This window comes from Protopterus annectens, chromosome 2.part1 (genome assembly GCF_019279795.1).
Source record: "Protopterus annectens isolate FY-2018-M chromosome 2.part1, PAN1.0, whole genome shotgun sequence".
Classification (NCBI taxonomy): domain Eukaryota; kingdom Metazoa; phylum Chordata; order Ceratodontiformes; family Protopteridae; genus Protopterus; species Protopterus annectens.
Window position 1 is genome coordinate 1,792,295,731 of NC_056729.1, and position 18,376 is coordinate 1,792,314,106.

The 18,376-nt window shown below is 40.8% G+C and overlaps 1 protein-coding gene across 2 annotated transcripts in view; it reads right to left on the bottom strand.

The window, feature by feature from the left end:
• MTOR (mechanistic target of rapamycin kinase) overlaps window positions 1–18,376 on the bottom strand; it is a 4,577,509-nt gene that overhangs the window by 4,120,302 nt on the left and 438,831 nt on the right. For both annotated transcript variants that reach the window (XM_044063218.1, XM_044063219.1), the window contains exon 10: window positions 3,301–3,429. In XM_044063218.1, coding sequence (XP_043919153.1) covers window positions 3,301–3,429 — 129 coding nt within the window. The remainder of the gene's footprint in view (window positions 1–3,300; window positions 3,430–18,376) is intronic.

Here is an 18,376-nt window from a genome sequence, read left to right on the forward strand (position 1 = left end):
GTTGATAGATGCTGTAGTCTAGCAGGCCAGCCACTTTGTTTCCATCCACTTTTTATTAGATGAGCCTCCCCAAAATGTGTCGGCATCTGTCCCTTGTTTAGGTGACATTCCTGAGCCCACACCAAAAAATCGCTTTGAAGGCAAGGTATTATTTGAATGACAGTGTCCAAATCCTGGCAGTGCTGTGTCCATACATTTTGAGATACCATTGCAGCTTCCTCATATGCAGTTTGGCATTGGGAAGCACCAGAATGACTGATGAGATAGTTGATGGAAGTGTCTCACACCCAGAAAGCACATGTCTTGAGAGGGTACTAGACTGGACTTTATTTCTTCACAGAATATACCCTAGGCATCTTAGCACTGCTATAACATATTTTTCTTGAGCCAAAATCAGGCAGTCGCCCAAGTAAGGATAGATTTGAATTCCTTGTAGAGAACTGATAATGAGAATTTCCAATACTTCCTGCAACTTAGTCTTATAGGCACATGAAGGTAAGCTTCCTTGAGATCTAAAGTTACCATCCAGTGATCCTTGCCCAGCAGAGGTAAAAGCTGTTGTAACGCAACATCTTGAACTTGGGAATGTCCAGATAAGTGTTGAGGATAGACAAATCCAAAATTGGTCTCCACGTGTTTCTTCTTTGGTACTAGGAACAGGCCCTTTCTGATACAGGGACTGGCTGAATGGTTGGAGTAACAGAGAAATTTGCTTGTGAGCCTCTTTCCTTTGTGGAGGAGGAACGCCTGGCATGCCTTTGAAAGGGGCAATGTATGGAAATAAAACCTGTAACCGTGGTGAATGATATCCAACACCCATCTGTCTTGAGTAATTAAATTTCTTTGAAAAGAGACAGTCTTGCAGGTCATTGGGTCTGCCTCACCAGAAGTCTGAGCAGGTGAACTCCCTGTTCTAGGCCTAAAAGAACCTTGAGCTCTGGACCTACCCCTAGACTGGGAATCATAAGCAGGATATGTCCATCCCTTAGTAGGCCAATTTCTACTAAACAAAATCTTTAACAGTTTGCATAGACTTAGCTTTGTCCTCCATTTTCTTTTAAACTGCTTCCACAGGCGAACCAAACAACACATCAGACTGTAAAGGAGCATCCAAAATCCTTGTCTTAACATGCTCAGCTAAATTCTGATCCTCAACCAGGCATGCCTAGAACTAGTGGCAGCCACAGCATCAAAACCACATTGCAAAGAATGCTTACCCACTTGTTCAGACACATGAACTAGCATCCACCTTAGATTTCAATTGTGAAAGGAGATAATTTTGATATTTTAGCATGTGAAACTGACAATTCAACGCCTCATGGCTAAAGTGGAAGAAGTATACACTTTCTTTCCCCATCTATCCAAAGCCCTTGCCTCTTTATCAGTGGGAACAGGGTTTTTAACAACAGAGGCCTTAACACCTTTAGGTCCCTGAGAAACAGTTTCGTCTGCCCTAGGACTCTTAAAAGATACTTATGAGCTTCAGGCACCCTATAGTACCTATCAGGTTTAACAGGAGCAGGAGGCAAAGAATCAGGGTTCAAAAACATCTTCCACCACATTCAACACAGGAGGTATAGCTAAGGGCCTATGCTGGGGTGAATCAGAGTAATCTTGGCCTTCCCATTTAAAGTGCTCCCTCATGGAATGCAGAGTCTCTGAAAATGATCATCCACATCAGAATCACCTGCAAGTCTTCCAGAAGACTCAGAAGCCTCTGAACACTGTTCAAAACTCTCAAACTCAGGTTCCACCCTAGGCCTCTTATCAAACCTCTAATCATAGTAATCAAATCTTCTGCCATTTTAAGCATATGTTTCTTAGGCACAGAACCTGAAGTGTGGGAAGAGAGGGAAGAACAGTTACCTGAGAAGCCCCTCAGCCTGGCCTACCTCCTGAGAAGGCACATCCTGTAACAGTAAAGTCTCTGCCTGAGACTCTAACCTCTGGCTCCACTGAGCCAAACACTAACCTGGCACAGTCTAACCTTCTCTTAATAGTCTTGTTTTAAATCTAGCACAAGGCATCCAACAACGCCGTGCTTCAGGCCTAAACAAGGTATACACAAGGTATGGTAATCCCTAGTTATTCACTTTTTCTGACATAATACTGAGGCAAGAAAACCAAAATGTTTCGGCCTGAAACTCCACTTCAGAAAAAATTTCACCCGCCTGCCACTCAAAACTGCTTCTGCCAATGTGGAATGAAGAACATCTATCCTCTGTATCAGAGGAGGAGGAGGAGGAGGAAGAGAGATTGGGATTAACTGTCGAGTATCCCAGGATATAGGCTCTTGCAAAACCTGAGTACAAAGATCTGTCAGTTAGAAAGAAATGAAAGATTGCATGTTAGATGTAAAGTAGCACTCTGTAAGACAAGAGAGCAGTAGCAAACTCATTTTCTAGCCCATAGAAAGCGCACACTGTGAAGGAGAAAGAGAGGGAGGGACAGACAATGATTCTACAGAGTTAGCTGGTATAAGGTTTACTACAACTAGGCAACCAAGTCACCAGTCAGTTTCACTAACTGACATCATGAGACTGACACGACATAAGAGAGCTCTTATCAACATCAGTCTTGTCCAGAGACAAATAAATAAATCAACCTAAAACTAAATTCCATACTTTCCTAAAAGGCAGGTCCTAAAACCTAGTTGCTGGCTACAATTACCTTGCATCCTACTTTCAGCCACTCAGGGGATGCTGGCTATTCTAAACGTGCAGCTTGAGTCTTATAGTATTTGTATCCTTGCTGTACAAGGGCTAAGGGCTAAACCTCTATGGGAGTCACCCACAATGAGCAGCCTCAACCTCTCTCAATTCATGCCTTGCAAACTTATCATATAACTGAAGTGTTGTTTGTATATTTTCTTGCTAGTACTGCTTTGATTTTTACACAATGGCCTATATTTCTGTTTGTGTCATTTTTCTGTTTATTGTATTTTATTATAACTGTTTCCATTTTATATTTCCCATTTGTATTAAAAGCATGAAAATGTTATAAAGTACTTAGTTTTTAAGAACTTAAACTACTTGAATTTGACCTGCAGCATTACAGATAAGCTACCCAAGCTCTGGGATAACAGAAAGTACAGACATTCATTTTGCATTTTGCTATCTGCTGTTACACTGCAACAACCTATGCTGGACACAGCTAACAGTTTTATTTTACAGAAAGCATGAGCAGAGAGCAGCTTATAAATCCAAAGGATTCTCAAACCTCACACACTGCACATTCTGTGTTTTTACACAATAACAAGACACATTGATAGCCTTATCTTCAAGTATACTGGCAACTTACCTCAGTCCTACAGCCATCATGGGTTCGAGCAGCTCTTTGATCTCATGCTGGATATTGGGCCCCATAGCTCTAGCCAACATGCTGATACAGGTAAACACTGTAGCATCCACCTGCACTGCCTTTGGTCTCCTGCAAGAAGAAAGCAACTGTTGAATCATTACAGCAACAAATCCTTACTAAAAGGGTACTACTGCCTGTACTATCACTTTGTTTAATGAAAGCATTTACTGTTCTCATCACAGATGGCAAGATTAACTCAAGGTGAATTTCTTGACATTCTTGTCTCAAACACATAATAAACAGGTCATGATAAGCAACCCGATCATAAACCTAAATATTGTAAATGCTGTAAACACTGTATGTACATAACACACAACATATAGCATTACACATGTATCCTTTTCACCTTTGAAAATACATTACTGTATTTCATACGTCCATCAATATCAATATGGCTGTACAGGAATTTTGTACATAGCACAGCATACGGTACAGTGTTCACTGGGTTTGGGGGTGCCTGGAATTTAGCCAAGGTGTTGCTTACTAGACAGAGATTAGCTTTGGATTACTTTCCTAAAGGTTTTTGGTGTCGCTGGGTCCCCGAAGTTAACTTTTATTTCAAGCAATACCGTCTTATGGTCAAATCTCTACAGCGATGACATCACTTTGGGTAAGGAACATCGCTCCCCAATGTTTCTTAGTACAAGGTCAAGGATGTCTGTACCCCTGGTAGTAGAATGGGCCAACTGTTACAGGATGTTGGTATTAACAAAGTTTAAAACAAACCAAGAAGTAACCTCACAGTGTGTAGGGTGTGAAATTCACTCCTTGAATTATGTTATGCACCTAGTTCACTAATAAAAAAATCGAACTGTAAAATATGTACTACAAAATAATAAAATAGAAAACTATAGTAGTCCACAGCTGAGTTAAAAATGGAACACCCTTTACTGAAACACACAAACAAGCAATCCTAGTTGAGTATAATGAAAAGCATCAAAAACATTCATTATTTATTTATAATCAGGTTATTTGGAGCAAGGGAGTGGTTATAGAGGGTGGTTCTGTTAAGATCAATAAGAGCATTTAACGCATTCCTTTAACTAAGTCCCTCTTAACACCATAGTGGAAAATGCTACCTTAGAACTGAAACTAAAAAGCTAGAGACAAATTAAAATATATATAAGAATAGCTTATTAAGGCTAACCTATTAAGCCAAACATAATTAATTAAGAAACTAACTCACTAACAAAAAGATCTACCACTAGACACCTATCAGAATATTAATACTTATAAACTGAAACACCTTTAACAAAGATAGCTTTCATACTAAATAAATACTTCATCAGGTTTGTGTGTAAAACACATACCATAATATTACTGAACATGTGTATAAATCTACAAGTGAACACCCAAGTAGGCTGAAAACCATAACTATAATTGCTAAGATATATAATTGCTAAGATGGAAATACAGTGAAAAAAATGTTAAAAAGAAAGCATTAAGGCCCTGTGGATCTGTTCAAGTGCAGCATCTAACTAAAAAAGCACTTAGTTTGAATGAGTAAAAGTGCACTCGAGTATCCAAAAACAGCACCAATATCCATCATATTAATTGTAAAATATTTACAATGTTTGATGATTGTTTATAACAATACTAGCATGTATAATATCAGCAAGTAATGTCAGCATTAATCAGTCCCGTATCAGATTTTTAATAGTCTTTTAAACAGTTGGGAAGTTTTCCGAGTTCTAGTATGCTTTTTATGGAGCAGTAATAATTAAGCCCTGGTTTTCTAAAAGAGTTCAGTTTAAGCTGCCATAGTAGTTAACATTTTTCTAAGAGAGTAAGATGTCTCCTTCCAGTTCCAAAAGGTCCACATGATCAATAATTTGAAATTTAAAGCCAGCGTATCTTTTGCGAAGCTGTAGGTGCCGAGCCAGTGCATTATTCTTGCACTTAGCTCTAATTTCAGAAAGATGGCCTTAAACCCTTCTTTTAAGTCTGTTGAGCATTTTCCCCACATAAAATGCTTCACAGTAATTGCAGTTTGCCCTTTAAACCACCTGCATTGAGTTAGTCACCTCCTGTGTTGGTTTTAATCAGTTCCTTTAAATAAGTTCTGAAAAACATCTCTTCCTCCTTTATGTGCTGACAAAAGACACAATTGGTTCCACATTTATTGGTGCATTTCTCCAATGGTCTCAGCCTACCTTCAATCCAACTCCTAGTGTTCTCCTGGCATTCCTATAGACAAAGGAAGGAGAGTCTCCAAGGATGTCCACTAAATACAAGCTTTCAGTAATTATGGCCCAATTCTCTCTAATAATATTAGTGATGCTGTGAAAGTCAACAGTAAAAGTCAAGATACAACTGTCTTTAGAGTTGCTGTCCATAGATTTCTTTAACACTCTCCTATAAGGACTGTTAAGTGATGGTGAATTTTTACATTATAGTTCAATTCTAGGTTTCAGAATGCTTCTTACTATATTGCTTTATTATCCCCTCACCATAAAATCATTTTCAAGATCATTTAGGTTCTTAAGGAAAGGCTCCATTTTTGTGGTGATCCTAGCCAACCTGTAGCCCTGGGACTTAATGTTATATTTTGTCCTGGTGGGGTGGAGACTCTTATTATGTAGCAGGAGATTTACTATGGTAGGTTTTCTGCAAAGATCTGTGTCCATTTTACCTTGGTCCAAGTCTTATTAATATATATATCTAAGAAGACTGCCGAGGTGAGGCTGTGGGAAGAGGTGAATGCAAGAAGATGGCATTTGATTCAGATAGTTGATAAAATCTTTTAATTTAGCACAGTCTCCTTTCCACAACATTAATTCTTTAGATCAGTCAGGAAAATATAGTGAAATTACTTAAGTATTACTTTTCTGTATCTGTGTAAACCTTTCCATCTATGTTATTTTTAATATTTCCCATGACTGAAACTCTGGTGTTTATTGTAAATAGATATTGTGTTTTTACGTTCTTTTATTTATTATTAAATATATTTAAACATTTCATTGTGGCTAGTCTTTTAGAGAATATTTTAACCTTTAAGGGTATTTATATTAATTTGGTGACACTTTGGCTGGTTCTGAAAGTCTTGCTGCATTAGTCAAACACTGCCATTTGTATTAGTATTAATTTTGCTCAGTATAACTGGGTAGCCTTGAAAGAACCTAGAATACCTGGCTTTGGAGTGTTCTGGTGGCAGTATCTACTTTATAGTCTGGGCAGAGGGGGAATAGCTAGCAAACCTGCGAGAAAGAAAGAGAACTGATATGGTGCAATATTTACGCAAAGGAAAAAAGCCAAATTAATCAACACAAAAAAGGCAGTCCGAAAGATATTTGAAGAGAAATATAGGCAAAGACATCCATATTTGAAAAATTTCACAATACAAAAAAAATAAGATCACAAACAGGGAACGTAGAACAGAAGATTAGTAAAGTAGACATTAAACAAATAAAACATGAAGCTATGGTATACGTCTGAAGAAAGTCTAAAATAGGTTATATCACAGCATGATGGAACAATAAGACCCCAAAGTAAGGAGAAACAGGAGGTGCAGGGAACCTCTGTAGAAGAAATATGGACATGGGAAAGAAAAAAAAGATTTAATATTATGCAATATTTATGCAAATGAGAAAGCAAAACTAATTAATACAAAAAGAGCAGCAGCAAAGATATTTGAAAATAAATACAAGCAAAGGCATCCAGACATGGAAAATTTTACAATACAAAAAAATAAGAAAAAGAGGAAACGCAGAAAAAAGAAGATTAGTAATGGAAAAGTTAAAGAAATAGAAACTGAGATTATGGATTATCTCTGAAGCCAAGGATTTAATGTAAACAACCTAACTCAGAAAACATCACAGCAAGCTAGAGCAATGGATTCCCAAATTAAGGAGAAATCAATGGAGCAGGAAACATCTGATCAGTTGTCATATGAAGATACTTTGGAGCCCTCCATAAGAAACCAGTACAAACATTCAGATGGAGTTATACAGCAAGGGAAGGAACAAGAAACGGTGGCAACTCTGAAGCAGTCAATGTTGTGGAATGACAGGTCAGTGAGTTTCCATATGAAAGAGCAACGGATGACACAAGATGAAAATGAAGAGAATGTATAATAAGGAAGATGCTCTGGAACTTTCTACAGAATGCTTGCAGGAAATGGAAAACAAAGAATGTGCCCTCAGTTTAGAAGAAAATGATCTAAGAGAAGAGTTGCCTGATTTAATAGAGATGGGCAGACATATTAAGATTAATGAAAGAAACAGACAACAGAAAGTCAATAAACCCCCCAAAAAATAGACATTTGATAAAACAAATGAACACAGTAATTAAGACTGTCCATAGTGATTCATGTGATATAACTGACGTACATAGGATATATTACTGTGCAGCTAAATTAATACCAGATAAAGTCTTACCACAAAAACAGAGTATTAAGGGAAAGGGAGGGGAGAGATTGAATGCCATTCATGGAAGTATCGAACAGAGAAAAATATAAAGCAATTAAGACAAGTGTCACTGTTAGAAGAGTATAGAAGAGGGAACACATCAACAACATCACTAAGACAGAAGTGATAAAAGCAACACACAGTATCAGAAAAGATCAGGCTCTATTGTGCACTATCACAAATAATAAACTAAAAATATCAGCACAGGCAGAAAATCTTAGAAGATATGCAGATAAATATAAAGGAAAAGTACAAAATAAGAAATGTATTGATAACCCAAAAAAAGATTTATAGAGAAATGGGAAACAAGGCAAAAGGAACTGAAACACCACCAAAAAAAGAAAAAATAGATGCATTTTGGAGAAATATCTACGAAAATCTTGTGGACCATAACAAAGATGCTAAATGGATAGCAGTAGCAGTAGTAAAAGAAAGAATAGGAAGTTCAAGTGTACAGGATATGAAATTAGATGAAGTAATGGCCAGAGAGATTGAAACAAAGTTTAGAAAAGCTCCTAATTGGAAAACCTCTGGCCCAGATGCAGTATCTAACTTCTGGCTAAAAGTATTAACATATTTACATGACGATTTAGCCATGAGTAAGAACTATTTATATGTGGATACCAGCCTTGTTAACAGGAAAAACAATACTCCTAACTTAAGCGTGAACCTGCAAAGTATGCTAACAACTACAGACCATAACTTGCCTTCCAACAACATATAAATTATACACTGGAAATGATGATGACAGAGTCTATAGTCATTTAGAAGAAAACTCAATCATGGCAATAGAGTAAAAGGGTAATAAAAGAAAGTCATATGGAACAAAGAATCATTTGCTGTTAAATAAAGTCATAATGGAGAACTATAAAAAGGGGAAGAATCAAAGTATGGCATGGCTAGACTACAAAAAAGCACGTGACAGTATCTCACATTAATGGATAAGAGAGCGCTTAAATGTATGATACATCCAGGGCTGCCAGATTTGCAAAGGGACAGGTAGGGACCAAAAAAAAAAAAACAGGCAGTTCTGCATTAAACAGAAGTAGCTTCACTATGAGATTTTTGATTGGCTCATATGGCGGTATACAAGCCAATAAAAAAAAAAATCGCACAGCAAAACCTCTTCTGTTCAATGCGGAAGTGCAAGCTGTTTCTCACTGAACAGAAGTGGCTCTGCTTTGCAATTTATGATTGGCCAGTATACGGAGCCAATCAAAAATCATAAAGTGGAGTCTGTTTCGCCAGGATTTTAAATGGCAGTGCGGGACTCAGGATTGGGCTGCTGATCCTGGGGCAGTCTTGCTCAAATAGGGACATCTGGCAACCTTGGATACAGTAAAACAGTGGCAAACCACTTTACAGTTATGCCATGACAAGGGACAAATTATTATTAGAGGGATAAAAATTCAAAGGGGGATATTCCAGGGTGAGACTCTGTCACTGCTGCTCTTTTGACTTGCCCTTAACCCATTAAGCTGTTAAGCTCTTTACTTAACAGATTAGGTCACGGCTAAAATTTGGCTCCCAGAAAACAAGTGTAAAGACTTCTAATCATCTTTTTGTAGATTTAAAACTGTACAGTTCATCAGATGAAGAACTAAAAGTACAACTTCAAGTGGTCAAAACATGTTCAGATGAAACAGGCATGTCTTTTGGTCTTGATAAATATGCAAATGCAACCTTTAAAAGCAGTAGGGCTACAGCACCAAGAAAACATCAGTTTGGGACATGAATGCGGTGTAAAAGAACTTGAGCAAGTGGGAGTGTATAATTACTTCAGAAATTATGAAGAATCAACAATAAAACAAACAAATGTGAATAAAACTTAGTGAAGAATATTTTAGAAGACTTAGTACTGAAAACAGCATTGACATCTAAGAACAAAGTCCAAGCTATAAACCAATCTGCACTACCTGTTCTTACTTACAGTTTTGGAGTGACTGACTGGCCCCAAAAGATGTTGGATATGTTGGACAGGAAAACAAGAAGGATGCATCATGCTACTCGAATGATTTAAAAAAAAAAATCAGTGCATACCAAGACTATATATTCTCCATTCTGAAGGACGTATGGGCCTCCTCAAAATTAATTACTTGTACAGATCTGCAATCGTGGGACTGCAAACATATTTGCTAACCTCATAAGACCCACATGTAGTGGAAGTTTTGAAACATGAGAACACTAAGTCTAAGATGACTTCCCTGCTTATTTACTAGAAATAGATAAAATTCAGGCATTAACTGAATGTGCCAAAAAACAAAAGAAAGAATACAAGATGAAGGATCAGACGAACAGGCAGGAAATGTGGAAAATGCATAAATACAGTTGCAAGTACAGAAAAATCTTGCAACAACCTCTTGCTGATCAGGACTGAATGCAGGAATGGTTAAGGAGAGGTGAATTTAATCCAAAAGATGAAAGGTTAATACTGGCGGCCCAAGATAGTGGACTATGTACACATTGGTTTACAAATTCCATTTAACATGTGGGAAAAACAGACAAATATAGGTTTTGTAAAACAGAATTGGAAACAGTCTCACATCTTGTTGCTGGTTGTGATACACTAATGGCAGAAGGACTGTATACTGAAAGCGTAATAATGTGGCAAGACTGTTGCATTAGGGATTGTGCAAACATAATATTAAAGTAGCTGAAAAGCACTAGAAAAGTACAGTTGTGCACACTTACCATAAATGTAGATTTTCGAGTATATTCACTGTTGCAGTCATTACAATTGGGTTATCCTGCTGGCAGGCTTCCCTCAGTCGGCCTGAATTCCAAAGTCTAGGTCCGGCGTCGGTTGCTGTCGCCTCTTCCCTGACGTCAGTGCGCCAGGGGTATAAAAGATGCAGCCAACGCCATTTTCTTCTGTTTTTCTTGCCCCAGATGTCAGGTGCCCCCAAAAGGGTAGGCTAAAAATATGTCAATAAAACATGCATGCACCAAAGTATATATTTTGCCTTCATCTACAAGCAAATACACCACATAGGTTGTATAGAATAGAGAAATACAGATAAGTTCCAGCAAAGAAATGGGGGATGGCGGGTGGGTAATCTGGACTGCAAAAGTGAATACACTCAAACATCTACATTTATGGTAAGTGTACACAACTGTACTATGTTCTTCGTTTTTCACTGTTGCAGTCATTACAATTGGGTTGAATCCCAAAGCTAAGGTTGGGAGGCTGGAGCTAAATAGCATTAGGAGCGGCTATTAGGCCCTGCAGAACTGCAGTGTCAAAGCCTGCCCTGGATTTAAAGTAAAGTGGTAGGTGATAGTGCTTTGAGAAGGTGTGCACTGAACTCCAAGTAGCAGCCTCTAAAATGTCTTTGGTTGGTACTCCCTGGAGGAAGGCTGCTGAAGTGCTTGCTGCTCTGGTTGAATGTGGCCTAATGCCCTTAGGTACTGGCTTGCCATGTTGTGAATAGCAGAAACGAATGCAGTGGCCTATCCACTTTGAAATAGTCTGCTTTGAGATAGCCTTTCCTTGTGATCCTGCAGCATATGCCACTAGTAATTGCTCTGTCTTTCTGAAAGCTTTGGTTCTGTTCAAATAAAAGCGTAGCTGTCTGTGTATGTCCAAAGAATGCAGAATTCTCTCCCCCTTGTTCTGTGGATTTGGATGAAAGGTAGGCAGACGGATAGTTTGATTAAGGGCCACACTGGACACTACCTTAGGCATAAATGTCGGGTTTGTCCACGGAGAAACCCTGTCTGGATAAAAAATTATAAAAGGTTCCACAGCCATGAGTGCCTGTAGCTCTAAGACTCGTCTTGCAGAAATTATTGCTAGGAGCAGAGCTGTTTTCCAAGATAAAAATTTTATATCAGCTGTTGCGGCTGGCTCAAAAGGAGGCAGGGTGAGTTTTTCCAAGGCATAATTGAGGTCCCATGCAGGTATTGGTGATCTCCTTGGAGGCTTTAAATTTTTGGCCCCTCTGAGGTACTGCCTTAACAAAGGATGAGAAAAGATTGGTGGCTCTGTATTGTAATGAGCCGAAATGGCAGAGCCATGAATTTTTATAGATGAAAAGGATAGGCCTTTGTCCAGCATCTCAGTCAAGTATTGCAAAATCTGAGGAATATTTGATACAGCTGTGTCAATTCCTAGTGCCTGGTTCCAAGCACAGAATCTCTTCCATTTTCCAGCATAGGATTTTCTAGTACTAGGCCTCCTGGTTCATAGGTTCATAGGTTGGTACTAGGCTATCAGCCCTAGGGCCTATACAAGCCTAGCCATAACAATTCCCTGGCTATTTCTTCCCACATTATTTTCCTGGACCCCTGTCTGCAGGAGGACTGGCGTGTGATCCCTGGGGTGAATTTCCTTTCTCCCATCCAGTCATCAAGGTTCCTTTTGAAGAGGTCCAAAGAGGCACTCTGCTTGATATGTATGGGCAATCTATTCCAGAGTCTGGGGAGTCTCTGGGTCAGGAACCTATCCTCCAGCATGTTTTGTTTATTGTGATGACAAGGTTTAGATCCCTGGGCGTGTAGCTCTGACGGATTGGGATTTCTTTAAGTGTAGCATGTCCAACAGCTCTGGGTTTGACATGGCCTTGTATGTTAAGCAGAGATCGCCTCTGAGTAGGCGATGTCGACAGAGTATAGCTGGAGTTTTTTGATTCTTTTAGTGAGGTATTTCTGAGGCCTTTCCAGTTGTTGCAGATGTCTTGAGAGGTACATACCAAATGGGCGTTGTATTCTATAATGGGTCTAATGAGGGATGAGTACAGTGGGACAATGACCTCCTTTTTCTGGATGAAAAGCCCTTCGTGATGAGGTGTGCCACATAGAAGGATTTCCTGACTGTTGTGGCGATGTGGTTATCGAAGGTGAGACCACTGTCCACCTGTGTCCCTAAGTCTCTTATCACACTTTCTGTGTTTAGTGTACTGCCACCTATATGGTAATTCATGGATACATGTTTTTCCCAAAGGGGATAACAATACATTTCTTGGCATTGAGCTTGAGCCCATGGCTCTGGCACCAAGCATCTGTTTCTGTAAGGCCCTTTGTAGAGTATCCACATCATTTGGGATTCAATAATGGCTCCCAGTTTGCAGTCATCTGCAAACTTTGTTAGTCCCTTAGTGTTGACCTGTACTTCAGAGAAGTAGATGCCAAACAAGAGCTGCCCCAGGACTGAACCCTGAGGTACTCCACTTGTCACTTGTCTGGAGCTGGATTTGGAGTCAGCTACTTTTATAGTGTGGGTTCTATCAGTAAGCCATTTAGCAACCCATTGGGTGACATAGGGATTAATGCCCAACTTAGTAAGTTTATCTATGATTCCAGAGTGGGGGATGGTGTCAAAGGCCTTGGCAAGGTCTAGATAGGCTGTGTGGACCACCTTACCCTTGTCCATGGCTCTGGAGACTGATTCAAAGAAGTTAATCAGGTTCAGGCCTCCAAAATGACATCCATCACCGCTTTAGTGAGAGGTGTGTTTTGTATGACTACATTGTCCGCCATGCTGCCAGATTTAAGGTCTTGAGTTGGCTGTGCAGGATCTGATTGCTCTGCTGGGACAATAGATGAGTCACTTGAGGTAAGGTCCAGGCTGGGCATTGAGACAAGTTCCTTAGGATTGGATACCAGTACTGGCGTGGCCAGTCTGGGGCAATCAGTATCATTTTTGGCTTCTCCTGTCTGACCTTTAAGAGTACCTTGGGGAGGAGAGGCAGAGGAGGAAAGGCATATACTGTTAAGTTTTTTCCAGCTGAAAGATAGGGCCATCCACTTTCCATGCTTGTCTGTGATAAGTCCTTGCGCAGAATCTCTTTAGTTGGCAGTTGTGAGGTGAGGCAAATAGATCTATGTCCGGGCATCCCCATTTCCTTGTTACCATGCTGAAGACTTGTGGATCCAATTTCCACTTGTGGGAATCCATGAGGTTTCTGCTTAGTTCGTCTGCTAGAGTATTTATCTTTCCTGGCAGGAATTGTGCCTGCAGATGTACTTGGTAAGTCAATGCTGTGTCCCACAAAGTCATGACTAGTCTGCAAAGGGGGTAAGAATGAGTGCCTCCCTGCTTGTTTATATACCACATGATCATGGCATTGTCTGTCTATCAGTAGTTGTCCCGGATGAAGTAGGTCCTTGAAGGCTGTCAGGGCATTTTGAACAGCTAGCATCTCTTTTTGATAGATATGTAGATGCATTTGGTTTGTGGACCATGTGCCTTGAATACATTTTCCTGCCATGTGGGCTCCCCAGGCATAATCCGATGCATCCGTTGTTAAAGTCTGTGTGGCTGGGGGTAGAGTGAATGGCTGTCCCTTGTTCTGCTGACAGGCCTTCGCCCACCATTGAAACTCCTGTTGCAGGCAGTGAATGAGAGTAAGTATTGTTTCCAGGCTGTGGCAATGTTGAGTCCAAACACTTTTTAGGTATCATTGAAGTTTCCTCATATGCAGTCTTGCATATGGTATTAGTAGAATGCAGGATGCCATGAAGCCCACAGCCTGCAGAATTTTTCTTGCAGATAACTGGGCCTTTGTTGCCAACAGTTTGAAATAGGTGGTCAGTTGTTTTTGTTTGTCTGGCATGAAATAAGCCATCTGGGCAGTTGTATTTAAGCTTGCACCCAGGAATACTATCTCTTGAGAGGGTACTAGTTTTGATTTTTGGTCGTTGACTGTACCCTAGGCATGGTAGCAATCTCTTTACAAACGCCATATGCTGTAGTAGAATGTCCTTGTTCTCTGCTTGAATGAGGCAGTCATCCAAATAAGGATATATTTGTATTCCTCTTTGTCTGCAGTATGCAATTACTGGTGCCAGGCACTTTGTGAAGACCCTGGGTGCAGTAGATAAGCCAAAGGGCAGTGCAGAGAAATGGTAGTGCATTGAGCCAGCTTTGAATCTGAGGTATCTTCTGCATGTGTGTCTGATTGGGACATGCAGGTATGCCTCTTTTAGATCTAAAGTCACAAGCCAAGCCTTCTTGCCCAACATGGGCAGAAGCTGCTGTAGAGTCAACATTTTGAATTTTGGAATGTCCAAATATGTGTTTAGAATAGATAGGTCCAGTATTGGTCTCCAGGCTTTGTCCTTTCTGGGTACCAAGAACAGTCTTGAATAGAATCCATGTCCCTGCTTTTGCTCTGGCACTTGTTGAATGGCCCTCATGTCCATGAGGGATGAAACTTGTTTTTGTGCCTCTGCCCATTGATTGCGTGGCAGGTCTGGCATACTGTTTAGCCTTGGCAGGGTGTGAAAGTGGAACCTGTAGCCTTGTGAAACTATATTTAGAACCCATTTGTCCTGGGTGATCATGTGCCAATTTTTTGAAAAAAGTGCTAGTTTCCCCCCCGAAGGGGCTGCCAAAAGAGAAGTAGTTGGTGCTGGAAGGGGAAAGTCATCGAGACTGTTTCCGGTATGGCTGTGATTTTTCCTCTCCGCTCTTGGAGTTAGAAGCACCCCACTGTTTAGGCCTGTATGAGCCTTGGGGCTGTGATCTGCCTCTGGGGCGTCTGTATCTGCCTCTTTGTGGTCTATCTGAAACTGGAAAGGACCAATTCTTTGTAGGCCAGTTCCTGATAAATCTGGGAGGCTGTACCTGCAAGAAATCCTTGACTGTTTGCATAGATTTAGCTTTGTCCTCCATTTTCTTCAACACCTCTTCTGCTTTAACACCAAACAAAGTATCATGCTGTAAAGGAGCATCTAATAGTTTTGCTTTAACATGATCAGGCAGATTTTATTCTTTTAACCAAGCATGCCTCCTAGTGACAGAACCTGTAACAGCGGCCCTGCAGGAGGCCTCTAGAGAATCAAAACCACATTGCAAAGTATGCTTCCAATTTGTTCAGCTGCATGCAATAAATCCTGCATTTCTTTGTTGTCTGCACATTCTGTATTTGCTGGCATTTTCTCTTTAAGCAAAAACATAAGATATTGCTGATATTTAAGCATATGAAATTGGCAATTTAAGGCTCTTACAGCAAAGGTAGCAAAGGTATAAATCTTTTTGCCCCATCTGTCTAGAGCCCTAGAATCCCTATCAGAGGGGATAGGGTTTTTTGCAGTAGAAGCCTTGACCCCTTTGGGACCCGGAGAAATGGTTTCTGGGTCAGCAGCAGGGTTTTTATAAAGAAATTTATGTGAATCAGGAACCCTATAGTATCTGTCTGGCTTAACAGGGGCTGGTGGCAAAGAGTCTGGAGAAAGACTGGACTCTGAAAATACATCATCCACAATGTCTAAAACAGGTGGGATAGCAAGGGGCCTGTGCTGAGGCAATTAAAAGGAAGTCTCTGAGCCTTTACTTGGATTTTGAGTAATCTTGGCTCTCCCAGTGGAAGTGCTCCCTCACAGTATGCAGTGTCTCCCCAAAAGAATAATCCTCAGGAGGAGAGGCTGAAGGGATAGATTCTTCAGCATCAGAATCCTCATAGGGAGGAATAGAGTAATCCTGTTCAGAGGAGGAATCAGAGGAAATGGAAACCTGGTCTGAAGATTCATAATCTAACTCTTGCCTAGGCCTCTTATCAGGAGGGGGATGGGAACCCCTGATCAAAGTAATTAGGTCTTCGGCCATTTTAAGCATCTGTTTTTTTAGGCATGGAGGCCTGTCCTGGTGAACTTGTTTCTTTGTCTTTAGAGCTGCTTTAGTCTTTGAAGCTGAAGTAGGTTTCACATATAAATGTGTAGGCCTGAAAACACCCTCAGAAGCCGATGCCTGCTCAGCTGCTCCAGACCCATCTGAGGGAATAGTTTCCGAGTGTCCAATACCTTGAGTTTCCAGAGGCCTAGACGGCTCCATGTGGGAGTCGGAAGCGGCTTGTGGCTCTGAGGTAGCGGGCGTCAGGGGCTGCGAAAGTGCCTCACTGAGAACCAGCGACAGGCCTAACAGAAGCCTCGTCGTCGGTTTTAGATCTCGGATGCCTGTCCTTTTCTTTACGTTTTTTATAGACTCTGGTAGTCGGCTGATCTGACGGCATTATATAATTAAATCTTCTGCCAAAGTAATGGAATGCAAAATCGTACCGACTCTTAATAGTGCGTTGGTTAAATCTAGCACAAAACCGACAACTAGCAATGTTATGGTCAGGGCCTAGGCAAGGAATGCAGTAAGAATGAAAATCCTTATGCAGTATTTGCTTCCCACAAGAAATACAATTATTAACTTTTTCTGACATCGGTCTGGAGCAAGAAAAAAGTTTCCCCAATGGGGTACTTAGCTTTAATGAAGACTTCGGATCTGAAATTCGAATTTGGAAAACTCAGGAGTCGGCCGACCAGCACTTGCGAAATGCTTTTGCTTCGGGCACCGCCCGGCAAGAAAGACTGAAGAAAATGGCGTTGGTTGCATCTTTTATACCCCTGGCGCACTGACGTCAGGGAAGAGGCGACAGCAACCGACGCCGGACATAGACTTTGGAATTCTGGCTGACTGATGGTAGCCTGCCAGCAGGATAACCCAATTGTAATGACTGCAACAGTGAAACACGAAGAAAGTACAGTTTTGTACCTACCATAAATGTAGATGTTCGAGTGCTAATACAGCTGCAGTCATAACAGATGGGTTCTCCTGCCGTCAGGCGGGTCCTCGGTCGGCCGAATTCCAAAGTCTAGGTCCAGCGTCGGTTGTCGTCGCTTCTTCCCCGATGTCAGTGCGACAGGAGTATAAAGGAACCAGCCGACGCCATTTTCTTCAGTTTTTCTTGCCCCAGATGTCAGGTGCCCCCAAAAGGAAGGCAATACATAAATTTGTGTAATAAAACAATGCAATATAATCAAAATACAGTAGTTGTAAGCAAATGCACCATAAATGAATACCCCAATCAAATTGTATGAGGAGGTGTTAGCCCATAGGCCTGTCCCAAGAGGGGAAGGAGGGAGGGGAAACCTGGACTGCAGCTGTATTAGCACTCGAACATCTACATTTATGGTAGGTACAAAACTGTACTATGTTCATCGTGCATACAGCTGCAGTCATAACAGATGGGTAGAATCCCAAAGCTAAGAAAGGGGTGGTAGGCACTAGGTGGAACTAGGAGGAGCCAGGATGCCCTGCAAGACTGCAGTGGCAAAGCCTGCTCTAGTTTTGGAGTATAATGGTAGGTGGTAGTGCTTGGAGAAGGTATGCACAGAACTCCAAGTGGCTGCTTCCAAAATATCTTTGGTAGGAACTCCTCTGAGGAAAGCTGCGGAGGTAGCTGTGGCCCTTGTGGAGTGAGATCTGATGCCTGTAGGTACAGTTTTGCCATGAAAAGAATAGCAAAAGCGTATGCAGTGGGCTATCCATTTTGAGATTGTCTGTTTGGAAATTGGCTTTCCTTGAGCTCCTACAGCATAGGACACAAAGAGCTGTTCTGATTTTCTGAAAGGCTTTGTTCTGTCCAAATAATAACGCAGTTGTCTGTGGATGTCCAAGGAATGTAGTAATCTCTCCCCTTTGTTTTGAGGATTAGGATAAAAGGTAGGTAAGTGTATGGCCTGATTCAAAGCTACCCTGGATACCACTTTAGGCATAAAGGACGGGTTGGTTCGTAAGGAAACTCTGTCCTGATGGAAGATGATAAAAGGCTGCACAGCCATGAGAGCTTGTAGTTCTGAAACTCTACGAGCTGAGGTAATAGCCAGAAGGAAAGCTGTTT